General features: G+C 52.6%; 1 protein-coding gene and 1 pseudogene across 8 annotated transcripts in view; one reads left to right on the top strand and one right to left on the bottom strand.

Annotated features, from left to right (window-relative positions):
• KSR1 (kinase suppressor of ras 1) overlaps positions 1-27,207 on the top strand; it is a 146,650-nt gene that overhangs the window by 83,994 nt on the left and 35,449 nt on the right. For 6 of the 8 annotated variants that reach the window (XM_035027752.1, XM_035027750.1, XM_035027755.1 and 3 more), the window contains exons 3-5: positions 19,992-20,139; positions 24,230-24,689; positions 27,115-27,119. In XM_035027752.1, coding sequence (XP_034883643.1) covers positions 19,992-20,139; positions 24,230-24,689; positions 27,115-27,119 — 613 coding nt within the window. Of the gene's footprint in view, positions 1-9,312; positions 9,529-17,425; positions 18,829-19,991; positions 20,140-24,229; positions 24,690-27,114; positions 27,120-27,207 lie in introns of those variants that run through there. The other 2 variants (XM_035027756.1, XM_035027757.1) reach the window with 2 other exon arrangements.
• On the bottom strand, positions 1,040-1,204 carry LOC118025351 (annotated as a pseudogene).

Raw genomic sequence — 27,207 nt, 5'->3', positions numbered from 1 at the left:
GCCCTGGGAAAGTTGGTGCCCTCGGGAAGGCTGGGACAGGCCAGTGCCCCAAGGAGTCCTTGGGCCTCTTTGGCACTCCTCTTCTGACCATACCAACATGCTTCACTCATTAAGGGGTTGTGCTTCCGGGAGCCTGGCTAGCGCTTTGCTGCGAGGCCTCTGTAGTCTGGTTATGGGGCTGCGCCATGACCTACGTGCCTCTTGCACTCCGAAGCACTTGCTTGTGAGGGTCAAGTGCTTAGGGGCACAGTGGTGTTCACTGGGGTGGAGGAGAGAAAATTCAGGCATTTTCCTCACCTGCTGTTACTCCTGAGTGAGAGCCAGCCCCACAGAGACTGCTGGAGGTTTGCACACAGGTAGCTGGAAATAGCCATCTGGGGAGTGCAAAGCAGCAGGGAGTCAAAGGAAGGCTGGGAGAGCAGGGGCTGGTTGGAGGCAGTTTTCTGAATCAAGAGGCTGGGGGAGTCAGCTCAAGGCCTAAGAAGGGCAGCAGGAGGACAAAAGCTGGGCCCTGGTCTGCCTCCCACCCCCTCGCTGGTTGCAAAGCTCACTCATGGGCCTCCTCACCAGGAGGCCGGTGGAACTGAGGCCCAGGGCGTGGGAGCAGGAGGGTGGGCCAGGCTGCCTGAGGGTACCCGGGGCATGGGCCAGCAGCTTTCTGCATGGGTTTTAAGAATCACAAGGAACTATTGGCTGGGTATCCATATGGTTTCCCCAAACTCTCCAGACCCCTTTTCTCAAGATTATTCTATTTCTTGCCCACAAATCTCAGGTTGGTTTTTAGGCCCAGGCCAGAGTATGCTGAAGGTTGGAAAGAAGGGCTGTTTACATGAGTAACCCCAGCCCCTGCTGATCAGAGAGGGGGGCTGCCTCTACTTGGCTCTGTTCCTGGAGTCTCTCCTTGTACTTGGTGGGGGGGGACACAGTGATGGGGGCCCAGAGTTAGAGCAGTGTCCTGGCACAAGACTCTGACACCCACCCTACACTGCTCACCCTAGACCCTGATGGGTCTTGTGTGCTTGTAGCCGGAATTGGTTTTAAAACTTGCACCCATCAAAGATAGGTGCAAATCTCAGAAACCAAAGCTCCAAACAGCATAAAAACCCATGCTTTGCCCCCCCCCCCAAAAAGCATGATCTCAGAGATATTAAACTGATAAGAACAGATACTACACTTGATCTTAGCCAAAAGGCCGAGAAGTGATGATGATCTCAGAGATAAAGAACCCTTTAATTTCTGAATGTTACCTGAACATTGCTTATTTTCTTAAATAAACATTTTATTTTGGAATAGTTTTAGATTTACAGAAAAATTGCGGTGGTTTTACAGAATTCCTGTATATGGCCTTCCCCCAGATTCCCCCATAGTTAACATCATGCTTTACCGTAGTGCATTTGTCAAAACTAAGAACACAATGTTGGTACATCACTGTTAACTAAATTCCAGACTCTCTTTGGATTTCACCAGTGTTTCCATTAGTGGCTTCTTTCAGTTCTAGGAGCCAATCCAGGATAGCACATTGTTCTTATTTACATACAAATTTGTTTCCTTTTTTTATTTTTTATCGTTGCTAAAATGGACTCGTGCGGTATTTTTTAAGTCTTAATTTCATCTCTGTGTTAGTCATACAAATCCATCTCATTCCTCTTTAACAGTGGACTAGTTAAGAGGAAAGATGTCCTCAAGCCAGCTTAGCAATGACTGTGAGGAGTGCCCATCTGCGCACCTTCAGCCTGTGCCCAGAAGAGTCCACATGCCCAGCTGCACGGCGCCTGGCCTATGGGAAGCCCTTGGCAAATTACTTGCTGCGTGTGAGGGAGTGACCGAGGAATGAATGAAAGTCATCATAGGATGGAGGCTGGAGATGGAGACTTTAAAACAGGGTCTTATCTATGTGTACTTTTTTTTTTTTGGTTTGTTTGGTTGGTTTTTAGGATAAAGGATCTGAATCATGAAGTCTGGCAGTTAACTTTGCTGAGCTATCCGTGCTGAAGGGCCCCAGCACTGGTGTAGCCCATGGTTGGGGGGAGGTGTCCCTTTGGCCTCTGCGTTCTCTGCTTATCTTGACCTTCCTGGGAAATCATGCCTTTTTGCTACATGAAGAGAGGGACTGGATGCAGACGTGGCCCCAGGCTGGTAGCGGCCCTTCCTGGTTTCTGGTATGGATGAAGGGCCTCTGCTCTCCTCCTTCCCTTTCTGAGTTAGATCTCAGCCCCCTGCAGCTCCAGAGCTGGAGGTGGGTGCTTCTGACGCGTGACCTTTGATTCTAACTCCTTTGGAGACAGACAGCTTGGGAGACACCTTTGAATGTTTACCCAAAACCATCAGATCTTCCTCTAGAGCAACGCTGTCCGGTAGAACTTTCAGGGACGATAGCAGCATTCTGTACTGCCCTACCCAACATGGTAGCCACCAACCACCCGTGGCCACGGAGCACTCGAAATATGATGAGTGCGATGGGGAAGCCAAAATTTAAATTCTGTTTTACTGTAATGAATTTTCACGTAAAGAGACCTATGGCCCTTGCTGTGGTGGGCAGTGCAGGTGTGGAGCCTGCCCTGACGGGACCCCATGCTCGCAGCAGAGATGCTAGAGACCACCCGCCACCCCCCCACCCCCGCCAGCCCCACGAGCTCCCAGGCTGCGGTGAGACTTGCCGAGAGCCGACACCAAGCTCCCTGACAGAAGGCAACCTGGCATGGGGGTGGCGGGGTGGGGAGCAAGCCGGCAAACCCACCCTGGGAGATGGGAGAAGGACCAACAGCAGGGAGGGCTTCCCTCAGGGCTGGGACCTAGGCCCTCTGGAAGGGCAAGAGGGCGGGAGCGCTCCCAGCAGAGACCCTGAGGGCTGAGGGCGGCGGTTGGGCCTCACAGGTGCTCGCAAAGGGCTTGGCCTGGGGAGAGACTGGCCGCCAAACGGTCAGCTCGTGGAAATCTTCGTGTGGGGGGATTTGTCTGGAGACCAGTGCGGTGCTTGTGTGTGTGGACGGGAGGGAGAGAGAGAGCGCTAGAATTCTTTTATTTTTTTTATTTTTTTAAAGATTTTTATTTATTTATTTGACAGAGAGAGAGCGAGCGAGAGAGGGAACACAAGCAGGGGGAGTGGGAGAGGGAGAAGCAGGCTTCCCGCCGAGCAGGGAGCCCGATGTGGGGCTCGATCCCAGGACCCTGGGATCATGACCTGAGCCGAAGGCAGACGCTTAACGACTGAGCCACCCAGGCGCCCCTAGAATTCTTTTAGGGAAAACTAAAAACCCCTGCCAGTGAGAAGGCTGGGTTCATCATGAGGATAGCCCAGGGCGAGAGCGCCGGTGTGGGAACGCGCGGAACGCGGGGGGCACTCGCGGGAAGGCGGGGCGCCACGTGGGGGAGGGGCCCCGAGCAGGAGAGCGCCTTCGCCCTCCCCAGACACCTAGAGTCACACATTGTGACTCCTTCCACCCTCACACCCCAGACCTTCCACAGGTGAAAAATCGCAGCTTCATGTTCTGCCTGCAGCTGGGGGGGAAATGATTTCACAGCCTGCTGGCGCGGAGCCATCTCCCCCCCCTCCCCCCAGCAGTTTCCCTGTTGGAAGCTGTCAGAGGAAGTGGCCAGAGCGCTGGCTGGGATCAGCCCTAGCAGGGAGAGGTGGGCGCTGCAGAGGCTGGGATTCCATGGCCCAAGCCACGGGCCACAGGCTCCCCCGGGGAAGTTCTTGCTGGTGGCATTTTCTGAATGGAAGATGCAGGCGAGTCCGGTAAGGGGTTTTTGTTAAGGCCCGGACGGGGCAGGTTTCTCTTTCCCTTTTCCTCTACTGCCTTTGCACTCACTCCATGTTCACAATCAGGCCTTCTCTTGGGGACGGGGAAGAAAGCTACCTGAGGTCTGCCACCATCTTGGTTTCCCATTGGCTGGAAGTGGCCGCAGCTCCGTGTGGGCCCTGGCGGGTGGGCTGTGTGAAGCCACAGGCTGTGGAAGAGTAAACCAGAAAAGTGAGCTGGTATTTGGCTCCTGGGTTCACCGTTAATGCACATGAATCTTGCTGCCCTTCTGCCCAGCCTCTCCTCGTGTCCGTCTTCCCTGCATTCCCACCCTCTCCCCCCGGGGGCCAGAGGCCCCACTGTTCAACGGCCTTGCTCTTGGCAGCTGGGAGTGGCCTCTGAACACAGCCCACACTCTCACTGGATCTGCACCGACTCTGACTGCCTTGCAGCTGAGGATTTGAGGTGTCAGTCCCGGCCTGGAGGGTGGGCTGGTGTGCCCCATCACCCAACCAGTCAGAAGAAGAGCTGGAGATGGGATATGGAAGGAAGGAGGCATTTTGTGTATATATCATCCTGTTTAATCCTTACACCCAGGGGAGCAGGGGGAGACAGTTTGGTCCCCATTCTGTAGCTGAGCCAACCAAGGGTCAGAGAAGTTGAGTGACCTGTCAGTGCCATACAGTGACATGATAGCTGGGTCAGGATTCAAACTCAGGTCCCTGTGATTCCAAAGCCAGTCTCCCTTCCTTGACTAAGCTGCTTACTTAGATTAGCCCAGCCAGGGGTTACTGTATGCAATTGTATGATTGAATTGAACTCTTTCAGGGCACCCGGGTGGCTCAGTCGGTTAAGCATCTGCCTTCGGCTCAGGTCATGATCCCGGGGTCCTGGGATCCAGCCCCGTATCGGTGGGGAGCCTGCTTCTCCCTCTGTCTGCCACTCCCTCCGTTTGTGCTTTCTCTCTGACAAATAAATAAAATCTTTAAAAAGAAAATGAATCGATCTCTGTCTCTTTCTCTCTCTCTCCCTTTCTTCCTACCTCCCTCTGACCTTTTCTTTCTCTCCTCCTCCCCCTCTTTTCTTAATATCCATTCATTCGACATCCATTGATCACTTACTCGGATTAATTACTGCAGGGGATTAATTGATGAACAAAATACAGTCTTCCTGGGGGGCTTATCGGGTGGTGGGATGTACACATCTACAAATAACCACCATGGAAACAGGCTGACGGGCCCCAAGGGGGGAAGGGTTGAGATGGGGCCCCATACAGAGCTGAGGGCCTTCCTGTGTCGTCTCCTGTCCACCCAGCCATGCACTCGTTCGGTGTATACTTAGCTTATATTATGTGCCAGGCCCTGTTCTAGGTGCTGCGTGTGAGTTCCTATCCTTACTGAACTTGCATACATCCCTCTCTCTAATAGAAGAAGTGATTTCTTTTCTGATTCTGAGCCAGAGTGCCCTCTTTTAAGCTTTGAGTGTGAAGTTGCCCCTGGTTTCTAGAAACCTGAAGAAAACCGGAGTGTGACTGTTCTGGTTAGCCCTGTACTGGTTGGCATTTATGAATGGTGAGCTCATCTCCTCAATCCTCTGGATTTCTGGGCTGCCGAGTTCTGTGAAAACCAACTAGACTGGATCCCGTGCCATGCAGGCAGGACTCTGGCTATTTTGTTCGCTCTGTCCCTGCTGCCTTGTGTCCTTGTTGAATGAATGACTTCAGATCAGATCATCCAAAGAGTTTTGGTCCCTTGGGCTGAGGGGTCTCAGGAGTGTTCTCATCTGGGCTCGTTGAAGGTTGAATTGCAGGGGCCATGAGGGGAGGTGTCTGGGGGCTGCCGAGGGTGGCTGAGGTCGGGGTTTCTGAGCTGGCTCTGCTGTGTTTGTTGAGGGGCCGGACTTGGCATGGCTTTGTGCCTATAGCCCTGCTGTGGGATGACTTTGCTTAGAGTGTGCCTGAGCCGCCTCCGGGGCCACCCAGCTCCTGCTGTCAGTTTCTGTTCGGTGTCCCCTCCTCTGGGACTGGCCTCAAAGGCAAGATTGCTCTAGAACACACCTAACCAGCCAGATATATCATTGGGAAATTCTTGTGTCACACTGTTTTAATTATTGTAAACAAAAGCCCCTTCTCTTATTATTTCTTTTTTTTTTTAAAAGATTTTATTTATTTATTTGACAGAGAGAGACACAGCGAGAGAGGGAACACAAGCAGGGGGAGTGGGAGAGGGAGAAGCAGGCTCCCCGCAGAGCAGGGAGCCCAATGCGGGACTCGATCCCAGGACCCTGGGATCATGACCTGAGCTGAAGGCAGTCGCTTAACCAACTGAGCCACCCAGGCGCCCTCTTATTATTTCTTTTAAAAGAAAATCAACATATGCATTTTGGTGGCTCGGTTCTCATCCATACACTTTTGGGCAGGTAGCAAGATTGGAAATAGACAGCCCAGAACCTGGTGTTGGGAGGCAGACAGAAACTTGATTTTGCCAGTAGCTCATGGACAAGTCCCTTACCTCTCAGCCTGTTTACTCGTCTGTCGGTTCTCTAGCTAGAAACTGAGGAGTCACTTCTCATTCCTTCTGCTTCCTTACCTCCACATTTGATTAACTAGCAAAGCCTGCTGGCTCTATTTCCAAATATATATCTCAAACCCACCTATATCTCTTTTTCACTACTGTTCCCCCCTCCCCTGCCCCAGGCCTAGCTGCTGCACGGACTTGTGCAGTAGCACCTGCATCACTCTCTGTATCTACTCCTGCCCTCTCCTTCATTTCATTTTTCATAAGCCAAGAGTGATTTTTCTTAAAAGCCAAATCCGATCATCTCACTTTTCTGAGTACAGTCCTTCATTTAGTGTCTTGCCCTCAGCATAAAATCCAAGCCCCTTCACCATCACCTGCAAGGCCCTGAAGTATTTGGCATGTGCCTCCTTCTTCCACATCATTCCCTGCCCCCCTACTCTTTGCCTTGTGTTAGAACACGTCAGGTTTCCTGTCATAGCCCAGGGCCTTTGTATGTTCTGTTTCCTCTGCCTGAAAATTTCTGTACTCTCATGGCTAGGATCTTTAGAAGTCAGCTCTTCAGAGAGGCCACCTGGGCTAATATTAGATGCCCCCCATGTCTCAGCATGCTCTTTCCTTTTTAGCATTTATTCACAAATTTCAATATTCCCTAAAGAAAAGGACTACGTATTTTGTTTGCTGTTATGTTCCTAGCCTGGAATAAAGTGCCTGGCACGGAGTTGTTATTCAGTTGCTGTCTGTTGATGAGATGAATGAAGGGGAGGGATAAATAGATGGAGGAATTCATGCTACGAGGGCACATAGTAAGTACTTACTAAGTACAAGCTGTTACATTCTCCTACTGGTTAGAACTTTGCATAGCAAGTTCCAATGCCGACTGGCTTACACTAAAGACTTTTGTCAGCATAAGTAATAGAAGTCCAGCGAGGTCTGGATGCAGAGGCTCAGGTGATGCTGTAAGAGTCTACTTCTCAGCCAGGCCCAACCCACATGGCAGGCACGAAGGATGCCAGCAGCTAAGCCTCACTTTCTTCCTGCATCGTGGTGGTGCTTGCCCATGGAGAGCTTCTTTCCTAGAACTGTAGCTAAAAAATCCCACGGAAGGCTGTGCATGGCCTGCCTTTGGTCGTGTGTTATACCAGAGCCAAGCACAGGGCTAGGAAGATGAAAAACTCCAGTTAGCCCACACTGGGTCATGGTGGAGAGTGCGGCTGAAGGGTTGGTTTCACCTGCGCTCTGGAAGTGCATTCCTGGAGGAAAAACAGTTCTGCTGATGGAAGAAGAGACGTGCATTAACACTCACACCCCCAGATGGCAAGAGAGGTTTTACTGCAGCTGCTGTGGTCCCCACCCTCACCAGGGGCTCTAAGTGGGGCTTCACAGAGCTAATCATTGCTTCTTGGCTTTTTACTTTTTTTTTTTCTTAATATCCAGTAATTTACCTGGATGTTCATTTTCAGAATGTGAAAAGTATATAAATTAAAACAATAATTCTACCATTTATTGATGGTTTACATAATCTTACTACTCTGAGGAAATGCTATAAACATTTTGGTGCATTTCCTTCCAGTCAGCCTTCGTTGTTGGCTTTTCTTTTCTTTTTCTTCCTTTTTTAAAATGAAGTTTATTCATGAATTTATGCTATAAATTCTTTTTTTTTTTAAGATTGTTTTATTTTTAAGTAATCCCTACACTCAGCGTGGGGCTCAAACCCACAACCCTGAGACCTAGGGTTGCACGCTCCACTGACTGAGCCAGCCAGTCGCCTCTGTGCTATAATTCTTTAGTGAGTGTTCCCAACATGCCTGGGGCTGAGCTGTAAGCTTTATGTGGAGTGTCTCTCATTCAATCCTCCCAATAACCTTATGAGATGATGTCTTAGTCCATCTGGGCTGCCATAACAAAATACCATAGACTGGGGCCTTATAAGCATTATTTCTCATAGTTCTGGGGGCTGGGAAGTCCAAGATCAAGGTGCCGGCAGATTCAGTGTCTGGTGAGAACCCACTTCCTGATTCATAGACTGTGGTCTTTCTGCTTTGTCTTCACATGGTGGGAGGGGCCAGGCAGCTCTCTGGTGTCTCTTTTATAGAAGGGCACTAATCCCATCATGAGGGCTCCACCCTTATAACCTGATCACTTCCCAAAGGCCCTACCCCCTAATACCATCACCCTGGGGATTAGGTTTTGAGGTGGGGGCATGAATATTTAGTCTGTAGCAGGAGGCAGTGCTTTATGCCCAATATGCAGCTGACGTGTCACTTACCCGAGGTCCCCTAGATGGTACGTGGTGCGACCAGGATTCACATCGAGGATATCTGGCTCCAAAGCAGGGGTCACAAATTACACACCCAGAGACACACATACACTTTAAATTTTCACAGATAGAACCACATACATTTTTCCTTTTTCAGAATTTTATTTCGAAGCAACATTTTCTAAATCTAATTACAAATGTCCATTGCAAGAAAATTTGAAAATAAAAAAAGGCTCAGAAAAGAAAACAAAATCCCCCCACAGCTCCACCAGCCACTGATAGCCAGCCCCTTCTTTTACATTTTTTTCCCGTGTACATCAAGTGAAGTTCACTGTTCTTGGCGTATCGTTCTAAGAGCTTTGACAGCTGAGCCTCATTTTTAATGGTTGTCTTGGGTGCCATCTGGGGCATCTGCTGTAGTTCATAGGACTCTTCCGTGGTTGTCCAAACCAACAGTCCAAAATGTGTGAGAGCTCTAGGAGGGTTGGGGGTAGTTGGAGTTCATGTGGGGGTGGGGGTTCCCAGATGATTCACTGGGAGGAGGGAAATGATCATGTTCCTTGTTGACTCAGGTCAGACTTTCTGGAGGTGAGCAGCAAGGCAGAGAACACCTCTCTGTCTGTGGCCTGGTATCCTGGGTATCTGGGTGCCTGGGTCCCCAGGTCCCCAGACCCCTGCTGCGAGGCCCGCCAGAGCCTGAGTGTCTCACAACCAGCACCTGCTCCGGGAGGTATGTGCTGACTCCCCAGCTCCCAGGCACAAACTATTTTTGGCTACAGTGACTGTTCACTGCAGTCATGAAAACAGAAACTCCTCTCCCTGCCTTGTCCTTCTCTGAGACACTGCACCCGGGGCTGCGGCTGCCGGGGACCCAGGGCTTGGGCCCCTCACCATGCATTGCCTGTGGAGCTGGGTGATGGCCAAGGCTGCAAGGGGCACAGGGACCCCACCACCTGTGGTCCTGCAAGAGACAGGAAGCCTGGACCAGCCCAGGCTGGAGGGTTGCAAGGTAGGCGCTGGGGTCCAGGATCAGGTGGCCCTTCTACAAGTCCCCTGAATGGGTACATTTGGCTGGGCTCCGAGTTCTTAACGTTGCTTACTATCTATAGAATATGTCTGGAGAGATCTAGATTGTGATTTCCATTTCATTGTTTCATTCCCTGACTTTCTTGTGGTACGTGGCTGGGGAACCATCAGGATCTTACTGGAATAGATCTTCCTGATCCTTCTAGTGAATGAATGACTTTTGGCTTGTTCGTGCTTTGGGTTTGAACAGGATACATGTTGTTCTGAGCCTGCTCCTTCTGTAGGGAGCTTAAGGAACTGAACTTGTGCAGGCAGCCCCGCCCTGCCTGTCCATGCTTCTGGTCACCCAGGCCAGCGAGGCCGAAGGGTGTAGAGGGTGTTGAGCGCTAGCTTTGGAGTTACACGGACCAGGGTCCAGTCCGGGCTCCGGCGCTCCCTGGCTGTGTCTTGAGTAACTTAATCTCTCTGAGCCTCACTTTCCTTAGCCACCAAGCAGCTGCGCGCAGGCCACTTTATGAGCAGTGACAGCACCGGTAATGGTTATTTTTATGACTAGACTGTTTGTGGAAAGAGGAAGCAGAGCAGCTGAGTAAGAATCGGCGTGCCTCGGCCTGGGGCAGGTCTTAGGCCGCATCGTAGGACCTGGGTGTTCGGGCGTAGCTGGTGATGTGGGGCTCGCTGCTGCTCTTCTAAAAGAAGGAAAGGGGTGCGCTGTCATCAGTGGGCATGGGTAGGGGTGGACAAGAACATGGAGTTGGGAATTTCTGCCCACTTTTAAGCCACCAAGACATAAGGGACTTGCAAGGCTCTGGTGAGGCCCTGAGCCCAGAAGCCCATTGCTTCTGGATTCCGTGGGGCTCTGGGCTCACGAGGCAGGCACCTGGCTTGGCATCCCTCAGGCTAGCACCTTTGGAGGTGATTCTCAGGGTAGTCCTTACCCTTGGCTCATCTCTTAGAATCTGGCAGGAATGCAACCTTTACATCTGGGTGAGGAATGCTCATAATGAACAACAGTGAGCTCTCCCAGGGGCCCGGGATAGCCTGGTGCTGGACACTGGCAGGGGTGTCAGGAAATCTGGGCCCTGGTCTTGGTGCTGTTGTTTAGGGTGACCCAGGCAGGTCCCCTCTTCTCTGTGGTCCTCTGTTTTCTCCTCCATAAAATGAGTGTTGGACTAAATTGTCTCTAAGGTCCCTTTTAAACCCTGCCCTTTGACCTTGGCAGAGGAAGGATTTATCCCTCTCCTCAACCTCATGAATATCCATTAGGCCCTTTCATGCCCTCACTCCTTGGTGGCACCAGCAGTGGCCTCCTTGGCTTGAGTGTTGGCCATCTACTTGGGCTGCACTGGGTTCCCCTACTTTGAGGCCCACTGTTGCTGTGGGGCAGGAGTTGTTTACAGGGTTTCTGGAAAACTACAGAGATCTCCTGAAAGATCTTGGTCTCCTGGTTGGATGCCCGTGGGGTAGCGTGGAAACAATGCAGCCCCTGTTTTCAGGTGGAGCAGCCTGGTTCTCAGGTCTCCAGCCTGGGCACACTTTCTGTGGCCCAATATAACCCCCACCCAGACAGATAGACAAACAACCCCAAAGGACAGACTGCATAATTGCACTTTAGAACGTGCCCCTCTGGTAGAGGGGTCTGTGATTTGGCTCTTGGCCTCGAGCTGGGGCCAGGCACGTGCCAGGGCCCTAAGCAGAGCTGACACGGCCTGAGGTCTCTCCGCCAGTCTGGGCATGCTCTGGCGCGGTGGGCCTCGCTGGCTGAACTCAGCTCCCACCCTACAGGTTTGGAGGAGGAAGAAGTTGAAGACTGGTAGACCTGTCTGGGAACCCTCTTTTTAATGGTGTGTTTGAATGGGGAGATCTGAGGGGGGCACCAGCCAGCAGTAAAGATGGCCGCAGGCATGGCCACGCCCAAGAGCCCCTGTCCGGCCCTTTGCCCCCTGGAGAGCTGGGGTTTCCCATGGGGAGCTCCATTTTTTTTTTTAGCTGGGGTTTCCCATGGGGAGCTCCATTTCAAACCAGACCCTAGCACGCTACCCCATGGGCATCCAACCAGGAGACCAAACCAGACCCTCTGTGTGGGCTTAGCAGGCATCCCAGTTTGCCAGGTACAGTCCCAGTTTAGGGCTGTTGTCCCCGGGCGGTTACAACACCCCCCTCCCCCTCTGAGGTGTCCCTGTGGGGAGGGTCCCTCATACACCCACCCTCACTCAGTAGCCTCTCACCGCACAGCTGCTGGCCTTGCTCGCATCCCCATTGCCACCCTGCTTGTCGTGCTCTCACCTACTTTGTCAACCAGGGATGCCAGGGAGGGCCTGTAGCCCTGGGGAAGGTGTGCGCCGCCCCCTCCTGTCCTACTTGTGCAGGAAGGGACTTTCCTGTTTGCCAGTTCCCCAGAAGTCAAGCGTCACCCAAGGGTTCGTGTAGCCCTCTGGCTGCTGGCAAGCCCTCCCCCCGTCCCACTTGGACTCCAGTCTTATCTTTGAATGTTCTCATTTTTGTTTGTTTGTTTTAGAGTATTCCATTTCTGACTTGAGGTTTACTCTGGAGTCTCGCGGACAATAGGGCTTTTTTTCCCTCATAATCAGCAAACATCCTGGGTGTAGAGGACCGCCCCTGTAGATGCCCACGTGTCTCCTGTCTCCATTTTGGAAGTAGTGTGTGCGGAGGGTAAGCGTACAGCCCCAAAGCTCTGTGTGTGTGTGTGTGTGTGTGTTTTCTAACGCTGGATGCGTCTGGCTGTTTTCAAACCACAGCCAAGGAGGAACAGTTTTGGGAATGTGTGTCGATGACACAGAGGAAGGTGACAAAATGCAGGTGGCCTAGATGGCAGGTGTGTGGGCCTCCCTGGGAGCCTCTCCTCTGTGTCCCCTTCTGTACATTGTGTGCTGGGGGGCTGGACGGGGAGAAGACCTGTCAGTCAGCACAGAGGGAGGTGGGAGGGAAGGAGCAGCGAGGAGCAGGGCCACGAGGAGATGGAGCCCAACAGAGTTGATATGTGTTTGTTGAGTGGCTGGATGACCCCCTGGGACCAGGGGTTGCCACACTGTGCCCCATGGGCCAAGTTCAGCCCACCACTGTTTTTTGTACAGCCTTGTAAACGAAGAATGGTTTTCAGATTTTTAACTGCTAGAAAAAAAAGAGAAGAAGACTGTTTCGTGACACATGAAAATGATAGGACATTCAAGTTTCAGTGTCCATACTTTTATTGGAATGCGGCCTCACCCATTTGTTGACATATTGTCCAGGGCTGTTTTGGCGCTCTGACGGCAGGGTTGAATAGTTCTGATGGAGCCCAGATGGCCTGCAGAGCTGAAGATCATTCCCTCTCTGTTCAGTAAAAGCCTGCCAGTCCCGGTTCTAGGTACCTCGGGGCTCCCTGGAGACACAAGACAGGCTCTCCAGGAAGGTGGGGCCAGCCCCTGGGGTGACAGCACATGCCACCAGAAGCTGGAGATCTGGTCCCAGGCAGAGTTAAGAAGCACTGGTGTCCTCTAGAGGGTGCGAGGAGAATGTAGGGCCTAGAAAAGGAACATGGGGGAGAAGACTCTGGGAGGCCACCTGCAGCCAGAGCTCAACCTAGCTCGGCACAGGGGTAGGGCCGGGTGTGGAGCCAGGAAAACCGGATGTGACCTGTGATGCCAAGTAAACTCTGTCCTGGGCAAAAGGGCTCACTTGATAGAGCAAGTCAGTGGGCACCAGCGCCCACAGGGCCAGCTGGCTGGGACTAAGAAGAGGTGGTCATGCCTCAGCCTTCCCAATCAGGCTGTGTGGTCTTGGGCAAGTTACCTACCCTCTCTGAACTTTATCATCCATCTTAGGATGTTATGAGGACTGTAAGTGCTGACCTCTGCAGTTCATCTAGCAGAGCGCCTGGCCCGTAGGAGATGCATAATAAATGCTCATCACTTGCCCTTTCTCTACCTGCTCAATTTCTCTCCTTTGACCTGTATCCCTCCACCTCCACATCTTACCTACCCCACCACTGACCCATCTTTCTGAGGCTTTTAAGCCCAGACATACCAATGCATAGGCCAGAGACAGCCACTTCTTGAAGATTCCAGCCTGGCTCCCCACTCTGTAAGCCCCCACCCTGTCTTGTGGGAGGGAGGGAGGCAGGTACAGACCTCTCCTGGGACATCTGGGAGCTTGGGCTAGGCTGGGGTTGAGTTGAAGGAGTGTGGGCCTCATGAGAAGACAGGCAGGGGTCAACCCCAGGGCGCAGCCCTGCCCTACCCCGGCCAGACCTGCCTTCTGGGCATTCTCGGACACTTTCTGCCCTGGGCTACTTTAGCCAGACTGTCTACCCTGCAGCCTGTCTTCTCTCCTGGTCCCCAGCCTGAGAAATTCTGATTTGATTGGTCTGAGGTGAAATGTGAGCATCAGGATCCTTTTTAAAAGCACACCCCCCTCCCCCCCAAAACCACGTAATTCCAGGGTGAGGCCAGGGTTGAGAGCCACTGATCTAATTCAGCCAAACCCACTCATTTTACAAATGATGAAACTAGACCCCAAGAGAAGGGTAGGGACTGGCCCAAGGCCATGGGGGTTCCAGTGAGCAGGTCTGGCCCTTCCTTCACTATGTTGTCCGGCTGGGAGGAGGTGGAGAGAAGCCTTCCAGAAAGTGGCTGGCTTCTCCTGGGTGGGGGTATTTCTCATCTCCCAGCGCTGAGATAGGAGGAGACAGGCCCAGGACTGGTCTGTAGACCAAGCCAGTACCCCGTGGACAAAGCTGTCTGTTGATCTCCATGGAAAACCCAGAAGGCTGCCCAGTCCAGGCCCTCACTGCCTCAGCCCCACCTGTGCCTCCCAGAATTCCCAGCTGTTGTCACCTAAGTCTCACTGTCCCTCAGCCCCAGCCATGGGCAGAGAGGAACATCTGGCAGGTGTTGCCTTGTCAACTGTAGGCACGTAGGCTCCCCACCTGGGCTGCCAGAAAAACTCCCTTGCTTTTCAACCCTTCTCTTTCCCCAGCTGCCCCCCTGGCCTCAGGGCTCTGGGGGTCCACCTCTGGCCTCTCTGGTGTGACCGGTCCCAGGGGAGCATCTGTGGTGAAGGATCCTGGCCCTTTCTTTAACCTGCAGCCGGGGAAGTTGTGGGGGGCCGGGGGGACGCTCCTGCACCCACACATCAGAAATCTGGGTTCTGCAAATGGACCTGGAGAGCTAGCAGCACTGACCCATCCTGCGCTCTGGGACCAGAAGGCTAACGAGAAACGCAAAGCGTGGGTTTGCTTCTTGGCCTTCCTTTAACTCAGGCCTTTGCCGGAATTCTGCCTGGAGCTGCCCAAGGTTCTTGTACGTGGCCCACAAACAGGCGTTGGAGCCCTGACCGACCATGGCGAGTGTGACCCACTCTCCGTGTCCGCCAGCACAGGTTTCTAAGTATAGACCCCAGGCAGCCCCGTGGCTGCTGGTAAGTCCCTGGATGCCATCTGATACTCATCCTGCCCCCTGACATGACCTGCTGCCAGTTGCTGAGGGGAGGGGACAGCTGTGTTTGGCCCGGCCCATCCCCGCTGCCTGCTCTAGAGAACAGAACCGGCAGGTGAATTACCATAGACCAGGAGTGACCTCAGCCCTCCACCAACCCTGCTGTCTAATGATCATCAGGAAGAATAACTTCCCATCATCTACCGGAGGACATAGACCGGGACTTGAAGGAACAGGCCAAGGCCGGGAGCCAGCGTTCTCTGGAGCTCTTGCTCTGTCCCAGGTTCTCGCCGCCCCACTTCTGTGCTCAGGTGCAAACTGGAGCCTTGCCGGAGCTGGGGCTTGGGGTCCCCTGCACTGCCCGGGCAGCCCTGTCTTCCCTTCTTGGTTTCTGGTTCATGGTTTCTTTTTAAACAGAAGCTGGGATGGAGTGGGCAGGAATTCTCCTCGAAGCAATATGGACTCTCAGTCTTCATCCCCTCCCGAGAGCCCCAGTCCGGGTCCTTGGCTTTGAGACAACTTGTCATCTTCCGCGTGCCTCCAGGCAGGTGGGAGACCCTCCTGGGACTGTGGGGCCTCTCAGGCTTGAGGGGGCTTCAGAGCAGCTTCACCTGCCTGCTCGTTGGTGGACGTGTGAGGTCACCTGCAGCAGTTGGTGAAACTCATTCCCTAATGTGCTTTCCATGTAGGGGTGATCTAGAGAAGTTGCACGTGGTCTAGAAGACCTTCCTAACTCAGACTCGGCTGTGCCTGTCGCTGCGGGTGGGCAGATCACATCCATGTGTGAGGTTTGGGGGTGCCGAGTTACGGAGGGCCACAGCTGGAGGAGATACCAGGGCCATTCCCGGGGCCTGCCCAGCCACTCACCCAGCCGGACCGTCGTCTACCTGGAGGTCCAGCTGAGAGCTGGGTGGATGCCTTTTCTTTGTATACTGGTTCCCCTGGTTCCAGCATGCTTGCTAACCCTAACCCTCATGTACTTTTCCACCTTGACTGATGGACTTTAGGTCCGAAATCACTTGTAGGCATCGAAAGGCCAGCGCACTTAGTTTTCGTGGTGGGGTCTCACGGCCAGTGTGGACACCTCGCTGAGAAGGCCTGGCCACACGTGCTGTGGTGCCTTCCCTCCCCATTTGCCTATGGAAATAAAGCTTTAGAAGTTGCTGATCAGACAGAACTTGGGAAGGTGTCACATTCTTCACATAGGGTCTCCTTGCTGGAGGCTCTGTGTAACTCACGGATGTGAATCTCGGTCTGCACAGTTTTGTATTAGTTGCTACCATTTGAAAATCAGCTATTTTATTTATTTGAGAAGAGAGATTGAACTTGAGTCTGGGCAGAGGGAGAGGGAGATTCCCCACTAAGCAGGGGGCCTGACATGGGGCTTGATCCTGGGACCGCGAGATAATGACCTGAGCTAAAGTGAGATACTTAACCGACTGAGCCACCCAGGTGCCCCAAAATCAGCTATTTTAAAATAAAGATCCAGGTTTTTTTTTTTTATTTTCTTCTTCTTCTTCCTTTTTTTTTTTTTTTTAGAGTAGGGGAAACAAGTGGGGGAGGAGCAGAGGGAGGGAAGGACTCTTAAGCAGGCTCCACGCCCTGCCCAGCACAGAGCCTGACTCCGGGCTCGATCTCACAACCCTGAAATCAAGACCTGAGCTGAAATCAAGAGCCAGAGGCCTAATCCACTGAGCCATGCAGGTGCCCCCAGATTTCCGTGTAGTCAGATCTGGTAACCCTCCCATTGCCTCCCCTCAGACCCCAACACTGAATGAAGGCAGAGGGTGGGGTTCTGATTAGCATTGTCCTTGCTGCTGTTGGGTTTCTTGTTGTCCAGTAAAGAAAAGTGTCTTTACTAATAAAAGATAGATCAAGAGGACCACATCCCCACTGGTCTCATTTCTTCCCGTGGCCTGGCCCTGAGGCTTGTGTATTTGAGACCCTTACTCTACCAGGTAACTTGCTGACTGGTGGATAGCTTTTTTTGGCTGCAGCTTTTACGGAGAGTTCAGTGATCCAACCCTGGGGTGGGGTAGGGGTTAGGGAATGGAAGGAGCAGTCAGAAATGATGACCATGACCATGTGCTAGCACTCTTCATTCCATGGATGGACATGAACAGTTCACACCCTGGGAGGCTAGCTTTAGAAGTTGCTGATCAAGACAGAGGCAGGAGCAGCTCCAATTTTAAGTGGGCCCCTGGATTGGCTCTTCTGTCCCAGTCCCCCCACCCGCCCCCCAGTTTTGTCTTGCCAACCCCTGGTTTGAATTGGAGCCTAAAGAGAGGGCAGAGGAGGAGAAGGAAGGTGGTCTCTGCTGCCTCGTTCCTGTGTGGTGGGGCTAATCCATGAAGCCTCATGGCAGTGGGAGAAACTTTCTGGCTAATTTGAAACTTTAAGGGAAATAGCTTTCTTCTTCTTCTTCTTTTTTTTTTTTTAAGGGAATGGATTTGAACATATTCTTTCTCTTTCCTGGGGGGTTACTTCACTTTGATAAAGAACAAAGAATTTCCATTTCACAGTATAGTTGTGGTTCTTCTTTTTTCCAGAAAGCAGGTAGAAATTAATTCCTTTAATTTACTTTGAAAAAAATTATTTCCCCCAAGGTAGCTGTTGCCTCCCAAGGCTCTGCCAGGTTGAGGAATGACAGCAGGGGAATAGTTGAAGGAACTTGGGATCCCACACACGTGGGTTTGGCCATTCCTTAGGTTGCCCTGCCTGAGGTCTCTGGGGCTCGGGCAGGTGCACCTCACTGCCCATCCTTGCTGAATTGTGCTGAGCCGAGAGAGTATACAAAGCACTGGGCACACTGTCTTGGCAGATGGATTGTCATAATAAACGTACTTACTATGTTTGAGAACTGGAAACTTGGTGTGGGTGGGGAGGAGAGGATTAGAAAGAAAGGAAGGAAGAAAATCCCTATTTGCATGATAATTAGATTGGGGATTGGGTTTCTAGGCTGGTTTCTGAATCTCTGTTCTGGAGAACTGCTGAGTCATCACGGCCTGGGGGCAGTGCACGTTTGGTGAGCACGGAGGACACTCCAGCGAAGGGTGGTGGGTCGTTTTGTGCAGCGTGTGAAGCTCGACGTCACCGCCATGCGTTCTTGACAATATTGCCCAGCTGGCTTTCATAGTAGAGGAAGGGGAAAGATGTCTAAACTGCATTTTGATGAAGAGCCTCTTAGAGGCCAATAAAGACACATGGATTAAACAAAGCTGAGGCCTGGGGGTGTTTATCTGACCAGCCTCCTGCCTCTGCTGTTACCAGCGGTTTCCTGTGATGCTTTTGTTATATCATCTGGAAGGATTTCTGACAACCAAGGGTTTGTTTGTCCAGCCAGTGATGAGCTTTTTGGTGCTTTTTTCGCATCTGTTTTTCCAAATTTCAGTGTGAATCACTCTAAAGGGCTATGAGATTCTTCTCCACAGCCCTGGAGATTGAAGAGTATACTGACAAGACGAAAAGGTTGTGGGGGTGGGAGTGGGATATGGCCAGAGCCCAGGCCTCAGCGGTGGCCCCCACCACCAGCATCGCAAAAAACCCCCAGGTCATTGCTCTAAAGACTCATAGCCATTATCTCCGTCAGGTTCAGGTTCGACAGCTAAGTCTACGATTTACAGCAGCGTGAATGGACAGTAACTCTTTCTAAAAGAAGATTACACGGCTAGCTGACATCAGTGAAAATCAGCTTAGATTCTGAAGAACTACAAGCTTTATATGAATCATTTGATGTGGGATATGGCCTTCCCTGACATAGAAAATCTGGAAAATAACGAAAGGGGCCAAAGAAGAAGAAGAAATACCCTGATCCCCAGTCCTACCCCTCATTCCACGCCCTCCCTCAGGTAGCTCTTTGAGCTTTCTCTGTGCTAGGCCATATTATATTGCTTTGAAGTGACTTGTCTTTTTATGTCAGTTACCTGCAAGCCACTGGAGGCCAGAGACATATGCTATCGTTTTGTGTGTCTGCTCCGGACTGGGTATCCCATATGGCTCAAAGCAGTCAGAACCGGAGGGGTTTTCTTACTCCTTGATGAGAAGAAAGAGCACAAGCTTTGAAGTCAGGCCTTGATTCAAATATTCACTCTCTGTATTACTTTTCTGTTGCTGTATAACAAATAACCACAAACACAGCAGCCTAAAACATCCCCCATTTCTTAGCTCACAGTTCTGTAGGAGGAGAACAGGATGGAGGATCTTACCAGGCCCAAGAACTTAAGGTGTCAGCAAGGCTGGCCTTTTACCTGGAAGTTTTGGGAAGAAGCCGCGTCTAGGTGCATTCAGGTTGTTGGCAGAAGCCAGTTCCTTCTGGCTGTAGGTCTGAGGCTCCCTTTTCCATGCTGATCTGCCAGGGGCCACTCTCTCTCCGAGAGGCCCCCCTGCGTCCCTTCCCATCTGGCCCCTCCATGAGAGTCCACATGGAGTCCTTGTCGCACCTGAGTCTCTCCCTTCCTCTCTGCTACCTTGAATCCTTGAAAGGTTTTGACTGAGAATTAAATAAGGCGAGGTAGTAAGGTCCTAGACGGTGTTTCGTGAGGGTTAATTCTTTTTAACCCTTCTCTCGTTAAGCCAGTTTTATTTGGAATCTATCTTGTCTAATTCAGATACAGCAAAATTGCAAAGGGCCATCTTTATCTGAAGTTCTTGTCATTCTAAGAAGTTGTCATGATTCATCATTTTTCTGTGCAGAGGCATAAAAAGAAACAAGCGGGCAACGTGCCCTCATCGTAACTTTGCTGTTTTTTCCGTCCTTCCCCCATCCCAGCCCTGCAGCTTTGGTGTCTCAACCTCAGCTGCTGTCTCTGGGAGCGCTGGGGGTGGGGGCGAGAGCTAGCTGCCTGTGTCCTCTGACAAGTGGTGGCTTCTGGTCCCAAAGCTGGCCTGGCAGCACCTGGCCCCTGCCACTCAGCGGGGGAGCCCAGCCCAGGCCGCGGAGAGGATGAGGAGGGCGCCCGGGCCGGCCTGACTGCTCACCAGCTCTCTGCCTCTCCCTTCTGTACTTCCTCAGGAGATCCTCAGCGAGCTCACGCTGGATGCCCTGCTGGACATGAACGAGGTCAAGGTGAAGGAGACGCTTCGGCGCTACGGGGCCAATGCCGAGGAGTGTAGCCGCCTGCAGTACGCCCTTGCCTGCCTGCGGAAAGTGACAGGTCTGGGTAGGTAGGACTGGCCTCCCCAGTGCTGAGGCCGGCCCCATCGGCTCCCTGTATCTCCAGCGGGGCTGAAATAGCAGGCTTCCCTCTCCAGGCCTGTCCTGCTTCCCTGGGGCCACTGACGCGGGTGGGGCAAGTATGGCCCAGGGTTTCTGGGGCAGCTTGGAAAGGCCAGAGAGTGTGTGATCTGAGATAGAGGGTTTGCATCCCGACTGCTCTGGCTAGGATGAACCAAGGGAAGCTTTTACCATCATCAGAGACCCCAGTCCTATCCACTGGGTGGGCCCTGTGTGATTTACCCTGTTTTGAGCACATCTGTTGGGCTCTGAACCCTCCCTCGGCTCCCTGCATTCCAGCCCCCTCCCCAGCCCGGCTCACCCCCAGCCTGCTCCCTACCTTCTCCTGTCCCCACTGGCTGCTGGGCTGTGTGCTCAGAAGGCAGAAGCATGATGAGAGAAATTGTGTGGTGTTTCAGCTGTGAGTGTGTACATGGCCGCCCCAGGCAAAGTGTGTCATCCTGGCATTACGAGGAGTTCCTTGGGAATTATTTACAGGCTTTTTAAATCTTGCCTTGGAAACGGCTTTAAATGCCGTGATTTCACGTTCCCAATACGATACCGATAAGGCTTTACAGTAAGCCTAATGAATGGAATTAGTCCCATTTTTAATGATCGGAACCACCTGTCTTATTTCTGGCTGACTGAGGCTTAAGGAAGCTACTGGGGTTTATATTCTGCTTGATCCACCCCCCCACCCCGGGGATTGGGCTTGATTTCTTCCTGGACCCCATTGTCCCAAGTCCTCCTTTGAACACAGAGCCCAGCGTGGAGAGCCTCACTCAGTTCTGAAGACCTCGACAGGCCAGGCCTCCCAGCAGGGGCTACAGAATAAACGTGAGAAAGACATAGTCCACATTCTCATTCCCACATTTTACAGAGGAGATGGAGCCCAAAGAGGGGAAAGGGCTTCGCTGAGGACACCCAGCATTGGGTGACAGAGCTGGGATTCCAGCCTCAGTCTTTGTGGGTGGCTAGCTTGTTTCCATGTTGTGGGAATTTAGAAGTATTTGCCACCCAAGCTGGGACTGGGGTGGGTAACTTGTCAGCCTTCCCTCCTTATGCCTGAATTGTAAAGAATTGTGGAGGAACCAGCAGTTGAGGAGGGGTGGTGACCTATTTGTGTTGGGAAGGTGACTGCCCGTCCTAGGTGCCAAGCTAGGGGGATCACCAACTCATTAACGCTAATTTATGAAGCCAGGCACTTGACATGTGTGTGGCAACACCTTTTGTTTGTTTGTTTGTTTTTAAGATTTTATTTATTTATTTGAGAGAGAGAGCATGAGAGGGAGGAGGGTCAGAGGGAGAAGCAGACTCCCTGCAGGGAGCCCGATGCGGGCCTCGATCACAGGACTCTAGGATCATGACCTAAGCTGAAGGCAGTCACTTACCCAACTGAGCCACCCAGGCGCCCCAAGTGGCAACACCTTTTTAAGTGGTGGTGGGGAGAGCCTCTTATAGCTAGAGCATCAGAGGCATTGGGTGAGTTATCTGGGGTCCCACACTTGGCACGCCCCAGAGCTGGGTTTCTTCCTCAGAGGGTGCTTTTCTACTATGCCCCAGAGGAGGCCTCTGGGGAGGACAGGGTCTTTTCCACATCCTTCTCATCTGGTCTCAGCTTGTGGTACCTCTATGTCCACAAGAGGGTCCTGGCCACACCTCATCCAAATGCATCTGCCCAGCAGTGACCATACTCCTAGGGCACCTGCTGGGGACTGGGTGGGGACTGTGATCGCCCTGCCTCTCAGATCATGTGGTCATAGTCTTTATTACAACTAACTGGGCTTGGTGAGAGCAGTCTAACTGCAGTAAAGATGGACCGTGGAATCCATTTGTTTCAGCCCAGCACTTCTAGAATCTGTGGGACCTCGGTCTGTGACTTAACCCCACTGTGCCTCAGTTTCCTCGTCTGTACGGTGGAGGTCATAACAGCATTCTCTCATCGTGTTGTTGTAAGGATGAAATGAGTGACCGTCAAGTACTTAGACCAGAGCCTGGCGTATATTAGTGCTCTTTTCAGTATTAGGTTTGCGGGGTCATGGAAAATGTTGAACGCATTTGCCTTGTGGCCCCTGGTCTTAAGAAAGGTGAATGAAGGATGGTTCTCCGTGCCAGTGTCCGGTGAACAAGGGAGATCATTTCTGCTGATGCTTCGGTCCCTCATCCATAGCACACGTCTCTAATCACTCCCCAGCTCTTCCTACTGAGTGACTCCAGAATCATTCTCGAGAGCCACTGCCGGATAACTAGTGTTCACGTGTGTGTCGAGACCCATGTGCCATCCCTGGGCGGCTCAAAGCAGCAGAGATTAAATGGGCAGTCTGAAGCTTTTGGGACTCGTTTCCTTGGGTGGCGGACTTGTGCATGGATCATGGAACTCGATCTTCCATCCCCTCAGGAAGAGATAGGCCAGAGCCTCCGGGAGTCTAGTCTGTAAGTTACAGTCGTGGCTGCAGGTTCTACAAGAGCAAACACAAGGAACACACGGACTGAGTCACTCACTCCATGGAGTTGATTCCTGAGAAGAAAGTCCTGAGGCAGTGAAGTAGGGGAAAGGGTCCTTGAGGACATGTACAAAGAGCCCTTGAGCGTTGTGAAGGCCAGTTTCTCTCCACCATCCCTGATCAATGGCGTCCGGGCTGGGCTGGAGCATCTCTGATGACAGAGAGCTCTTTTGCTTGCCAGACTGAGCTGTATTTGTAGGCCATTCAGGATGGACAGCCTTGTGGGAGGAGGCCTAGTGCCGCGGTCGGGACCAAGGGCGCTGTTCCTGACCCACCTCACGCTTAGCCGCCTGACCTTGTCAGCGTTCCTGGCCTCCCTGACGTGCTGGGAAGACTGAGCGATACAGGGGAGAAAGCACAAAGTGGAATAACTCGTGTGGAAGTTCATTTTGTCTTGAGTCAACATCGACCTATCCATACTTTCCCCTCACTGGTAAAATAAGGAGGGAGGTATCTTTTCCTTCCCCACATCGGGGTCTCTGTAGACAGGCTCCTTTCTCCCTGCCCCCAACCCTTTGGTATCTCCCCATCCCTTATAAGCTCCAACCTAAAGTCCTTGGCGAGGCCTCCGAGACCCCTCCTGAGCTGGCCTCTTGCAGCTCTCTGGCTCGTCCTGACCTCTCCAGGCACGAGGAACTCCTCGTAGTCACCAGAATGTGCTGTGGACTCCCTGCCTTCGCATGTACTGTTTCCTCTGCCTGGTGCACCTGCTTCACCTTCTCCAGGTGGCTCAAAGCAAACGCCGCCACCTCTGGGAAGCCCCTGACCTCCAGGCTAGTTAGGGTCCCCCTTCTCCATGCTCCCTCAGGGCCTGGGCGTCTCTGTCTCAGCACACTGCTGTCCTGCTGTTTGGACTGTCTGAGCACAGTGGATGTCTTTTTTCATGGCCTGACACCCGGCATCCAGCATATGCTCGAATGAATGGACAGACTGGGTCATTGAGTTGGAACTGCCCAGAGCCTCAAGGTCTCGGGGGTCCGCTGTGTGGGCAGCCAAAAGTCACGGGTGCCTCTCGGAAGGAATTGGCTATTGATCCTCTTCTAACCAGATCTCTGTCCTATAGCAAATTCCCAGGGCAGATTACTACTGAAGGTTGATATGCCCCTTTCCTGGTGTTTGAATTTTCTTGACATGGAGTTGTCCCCTTCGAGCACCCCAGCTTCCCCTTCTTGACTCTTAAAGATCAGTTGCCACTTCCCTCTCTGAGGTCACTCATTTTGGGGTTGGGTTTCCCAGCTTGCTCCCCGCAGACCTGCCAGCAAGAACCCTAGACGAGCCATTCTGTCTCTGGTCCTCATTTCCCCTCTATAAAATGGGGACAGTAATATCTGAGCTGGTGGCCTCACAGTCACAGACGACACGGGTGGTGATGTGTGTGCTCGAGAGGCCTGTATAAAGGCTTCGAGTCGAAGCCTGCCGAGAAGGGACCGTACAGCCCTGGGCAAGGTGTTAACCTCGGGGCCCTGGCCGCCTCACCTAGCTAGTAAGTCCCTCTAGCTCTGACCATCTGTGACTCGACTTCTGGGCCCACAGGAGGAGAGCACAAAGAGGACTCGGGCTGGAGTTCATTGGATGCCCGGCGGGAAAGCGGCTCAGGGCCTTCCGCGGACGCCCTCTCGCCAGCCAGCCTGCCTTGGCCCCCAGGGGGCGCCCAGCTGGGCAGAATGGGCGGCAGCACCCAGGGCCCACGCTCCGTGTCTGTGTCCGCTCTGCCCACCTCGGACTCCCCGATCCCCGGCCCCTGTGAGGGCCTCTCGGACACCTGTATCCTCCTGCACACCAGTGGCCGGCTGACCCCCCGGGCCCTGCACAGCTTCATCACCCCCCCGACCACGCCCCAGCTGCGAAGGCACACCAAGCTGAAACCGCCGCGGACGCCGCCCCCACCCAGCCGCAAGGTTTTTCAGCTGCTGCCCAGCTTCCCCACACTCACCCGGAGCAAGTCCCACGAGTCTCAGCTGGGGAACCGCATTGACGAGGTCTCCCCGATGAGGTGAGTGTTCCCGCCAGGCTGGTGCTCAGTGTGCCATCCACTGAAAGTTCTGTCTACGGTTTTCTCATCATAAAGGGAATATGGGCTTTATTTTCAAAGGACAAATAAAATCAACCGACCTAGAAGGGTGCAAAGTGAAAAGTGCCTCTGTGTCTCAGTCCACTCTCCAGGCTTTGTTAGCAGTTTGGACTGAATCCTGCCTGCTAGGTTCTTTTCTGGACATGTGCACGCACACACACACAGAATGGTACCATGCATCAGTCAGGATAGACTGGGTTCTGCTGCAGTAACCCCTAGCTCTCTGGGTCTTAAAATGACAAAGATCTATTAAAAAATTGCTCATGCCACTTGTCCATTGTGAGTCGGCCTCATTCCAGGTCCCAGGCTGACAGAACAGCCACTTTCTGGAACACTGTCTAGAACATTCCACTAGGGCAGAGGAAAAAAGAATTTTAGCTGTTACACACTAGTAATTACGTGCTCTTTCCTGCAAGTTCCACTCACCATTCATGGCCCCACCCAAACAAAGGAACCAAGAAATGTAATTCTCTCGTGTGCCCAGGTAGGGAGAACTGGAATATCTGGCTGAAACCTCTAATGATTATCAAATACCATGTACTCTATTCTAGAACCTATTTATTTTTCCTCCAAAGGTTTATTCATTTATTTGAGAGAGAGAGAGAGCACGCAAACACGAGCTGGGGGAGGGCCAGAGGGAGAGGGAGTGAGAATCTCCAGCAGACTCCCACTGAGCGCAGAGCCCGACATGGGGTTCGATCTCACAACCCTGAGATCACGACCTGAGCTGAAACCAAGAGTCGGATGCTTAACCAACTGAGCCACCCAGGTGCCCCAACCTGTTTTTTTCCACTTACCTTGATATCTGAGAACTTCACGTCCATATATCTTAAAATATGTTACTCTTTTATGTAAAAAATGTTCTTAACCTATATACTTAAATAGGTACTAATGGTGATATAGTCCAAGACACAGAAGCTTCATAGCTCCTGTAGTTTGTAGGGGCCGACGGTGTGCGGTTTCCCCCACCATTTTTCCTCAGTCACCCCGTTCCCCTTGCAGAGCCAACCAGGTTATCAAGTTTGCATATACCTATAGTTATTCAAACTACCTCATCTTTTTAACTTCATATCATTGCATCGTATTGTTTTAACTATCTTCTCTCAGGTCATTCTCTGTTCTGCTACTGTAGGAATTGCCTTCGTCAGTGTACTCTTGTGGGCAGGGCAGAGGAGAAGGAAGGAGTTTTCTTTGGGTGCCTCCTACCTTCTTGTACCTCTGAGGGTTGAGGACTTGGCTTTTCTCCTGACACGGGCTCTCCTTTTCTGGTCTTAGGTAGGCTTGCTCCCCGTGTCCCAGTGTAGGCTGTCCTGGGTCCCTTATGGGATGGGCCCTGGACATCTCTGATGGTTTTGAGTATGTCACCCAAGGAGAGAAATCCATGCTGTGACCAACCCTGCCACTCCTCATCAGCCTGTCCTGCTGGGGCCTGGTCCTCCCCCCCCCACCCCCAGAAGAGACTGCAGCCTTCCTCCCCTTCTGGATCCTCCTCTCCCAGAGAGTATAACTACCATGGGGACACATGGATGTGGGTCATCAGAGGGCATCTCAGTGGGTAAACCCAATGCGTCTGTTTCTCATCTTCCCCTGAGAAGAGCATCAGAAGGACTCTGGTCTCATTCTGGGCTCTGGGCGAACAGAGCCTCAGGCAGATGACTCCATGTCCTCAGATCCCACAGCTGGTGAGGTGGGCCTCACCCTGGGATTCTGAGTCGAGTCCACACAGAGCCACTAGAACTAGTGCTGACACGGACACTCAGGTCACCTTGTTGCTCAGTGAGCCCAGAGGGTGGACTAGGTGGCCTGGATCTCCCCCAGTTTTCTTCGCTGCCGGGATAGTGGCACCCCTTGAGGAGGCTGGCGCAGGGCATGTCCCCATCTGGCCCTCCTTGAGGGCCGCCTTTCTGTGCTCACAACTGTTCTCGTCCTCCTGCCCCAGCCACTTCCCCGTCTCCTGCCTGGACCCTGAGCACCCCTCCCCACAGGGCTCTGGGCAGGCTGTCCCCGCTTGCGGGTGTGTGACCTGGGGAGACTGTGAGGTTGTTTGCTCAGTTGTGAAACGGAGTGAACCCTACCAGGCTGCGTGTCTGGCGAGGCTTAGACAAGCTAATGTAGGAAGCGCGAAGCACAGGGGTAGCTCCAGTGCCCACGGGGGGTAACTTCTAGCCCTTTCCATCGAGGAACCGTCTCCACAGTCAGGCGGCCAGCTTGGCCCCACACACCAGGGACTCAAAGCCCTCAACTGAGCATGTTGCCCGCTCCCTCCGGGGCGGGGCGGGGGGTTCTGGGGAACATGCTGAGTCAGCATGGTGACATCATCCCACTCTCTCTTTTTTGTCTCCTGCAGGTTTGGTAAGAGTGATTCATTTTCATCCCCTCTGCCACCCGGGAGAATCGTGTTTGTGTTGCTGTCCCTGTCAGGGGTGGATTTCCTTGACCC

The sequence above is a fragment of the Mirounga leonina genome, unplaced genomic scaffold (assembly GCF_011800145.1).
Source record: "Mirounga leonina isolate KUSES-001 unplaced genomic scaffold, KU_Mleo_1.0 Mir_200, whole genome shotgun sequence".
Taxonomy (NCBI): Eukaryota; Metazoa; Chordata; class Mammalia; order Carnivora; family Phocidae; genus Mirounga; species Mirounga leonina.
Note: the sequence above shows the minus strand (reverse complement) of the source record. Positions and strands in the feature narration are given on the sequence as shown.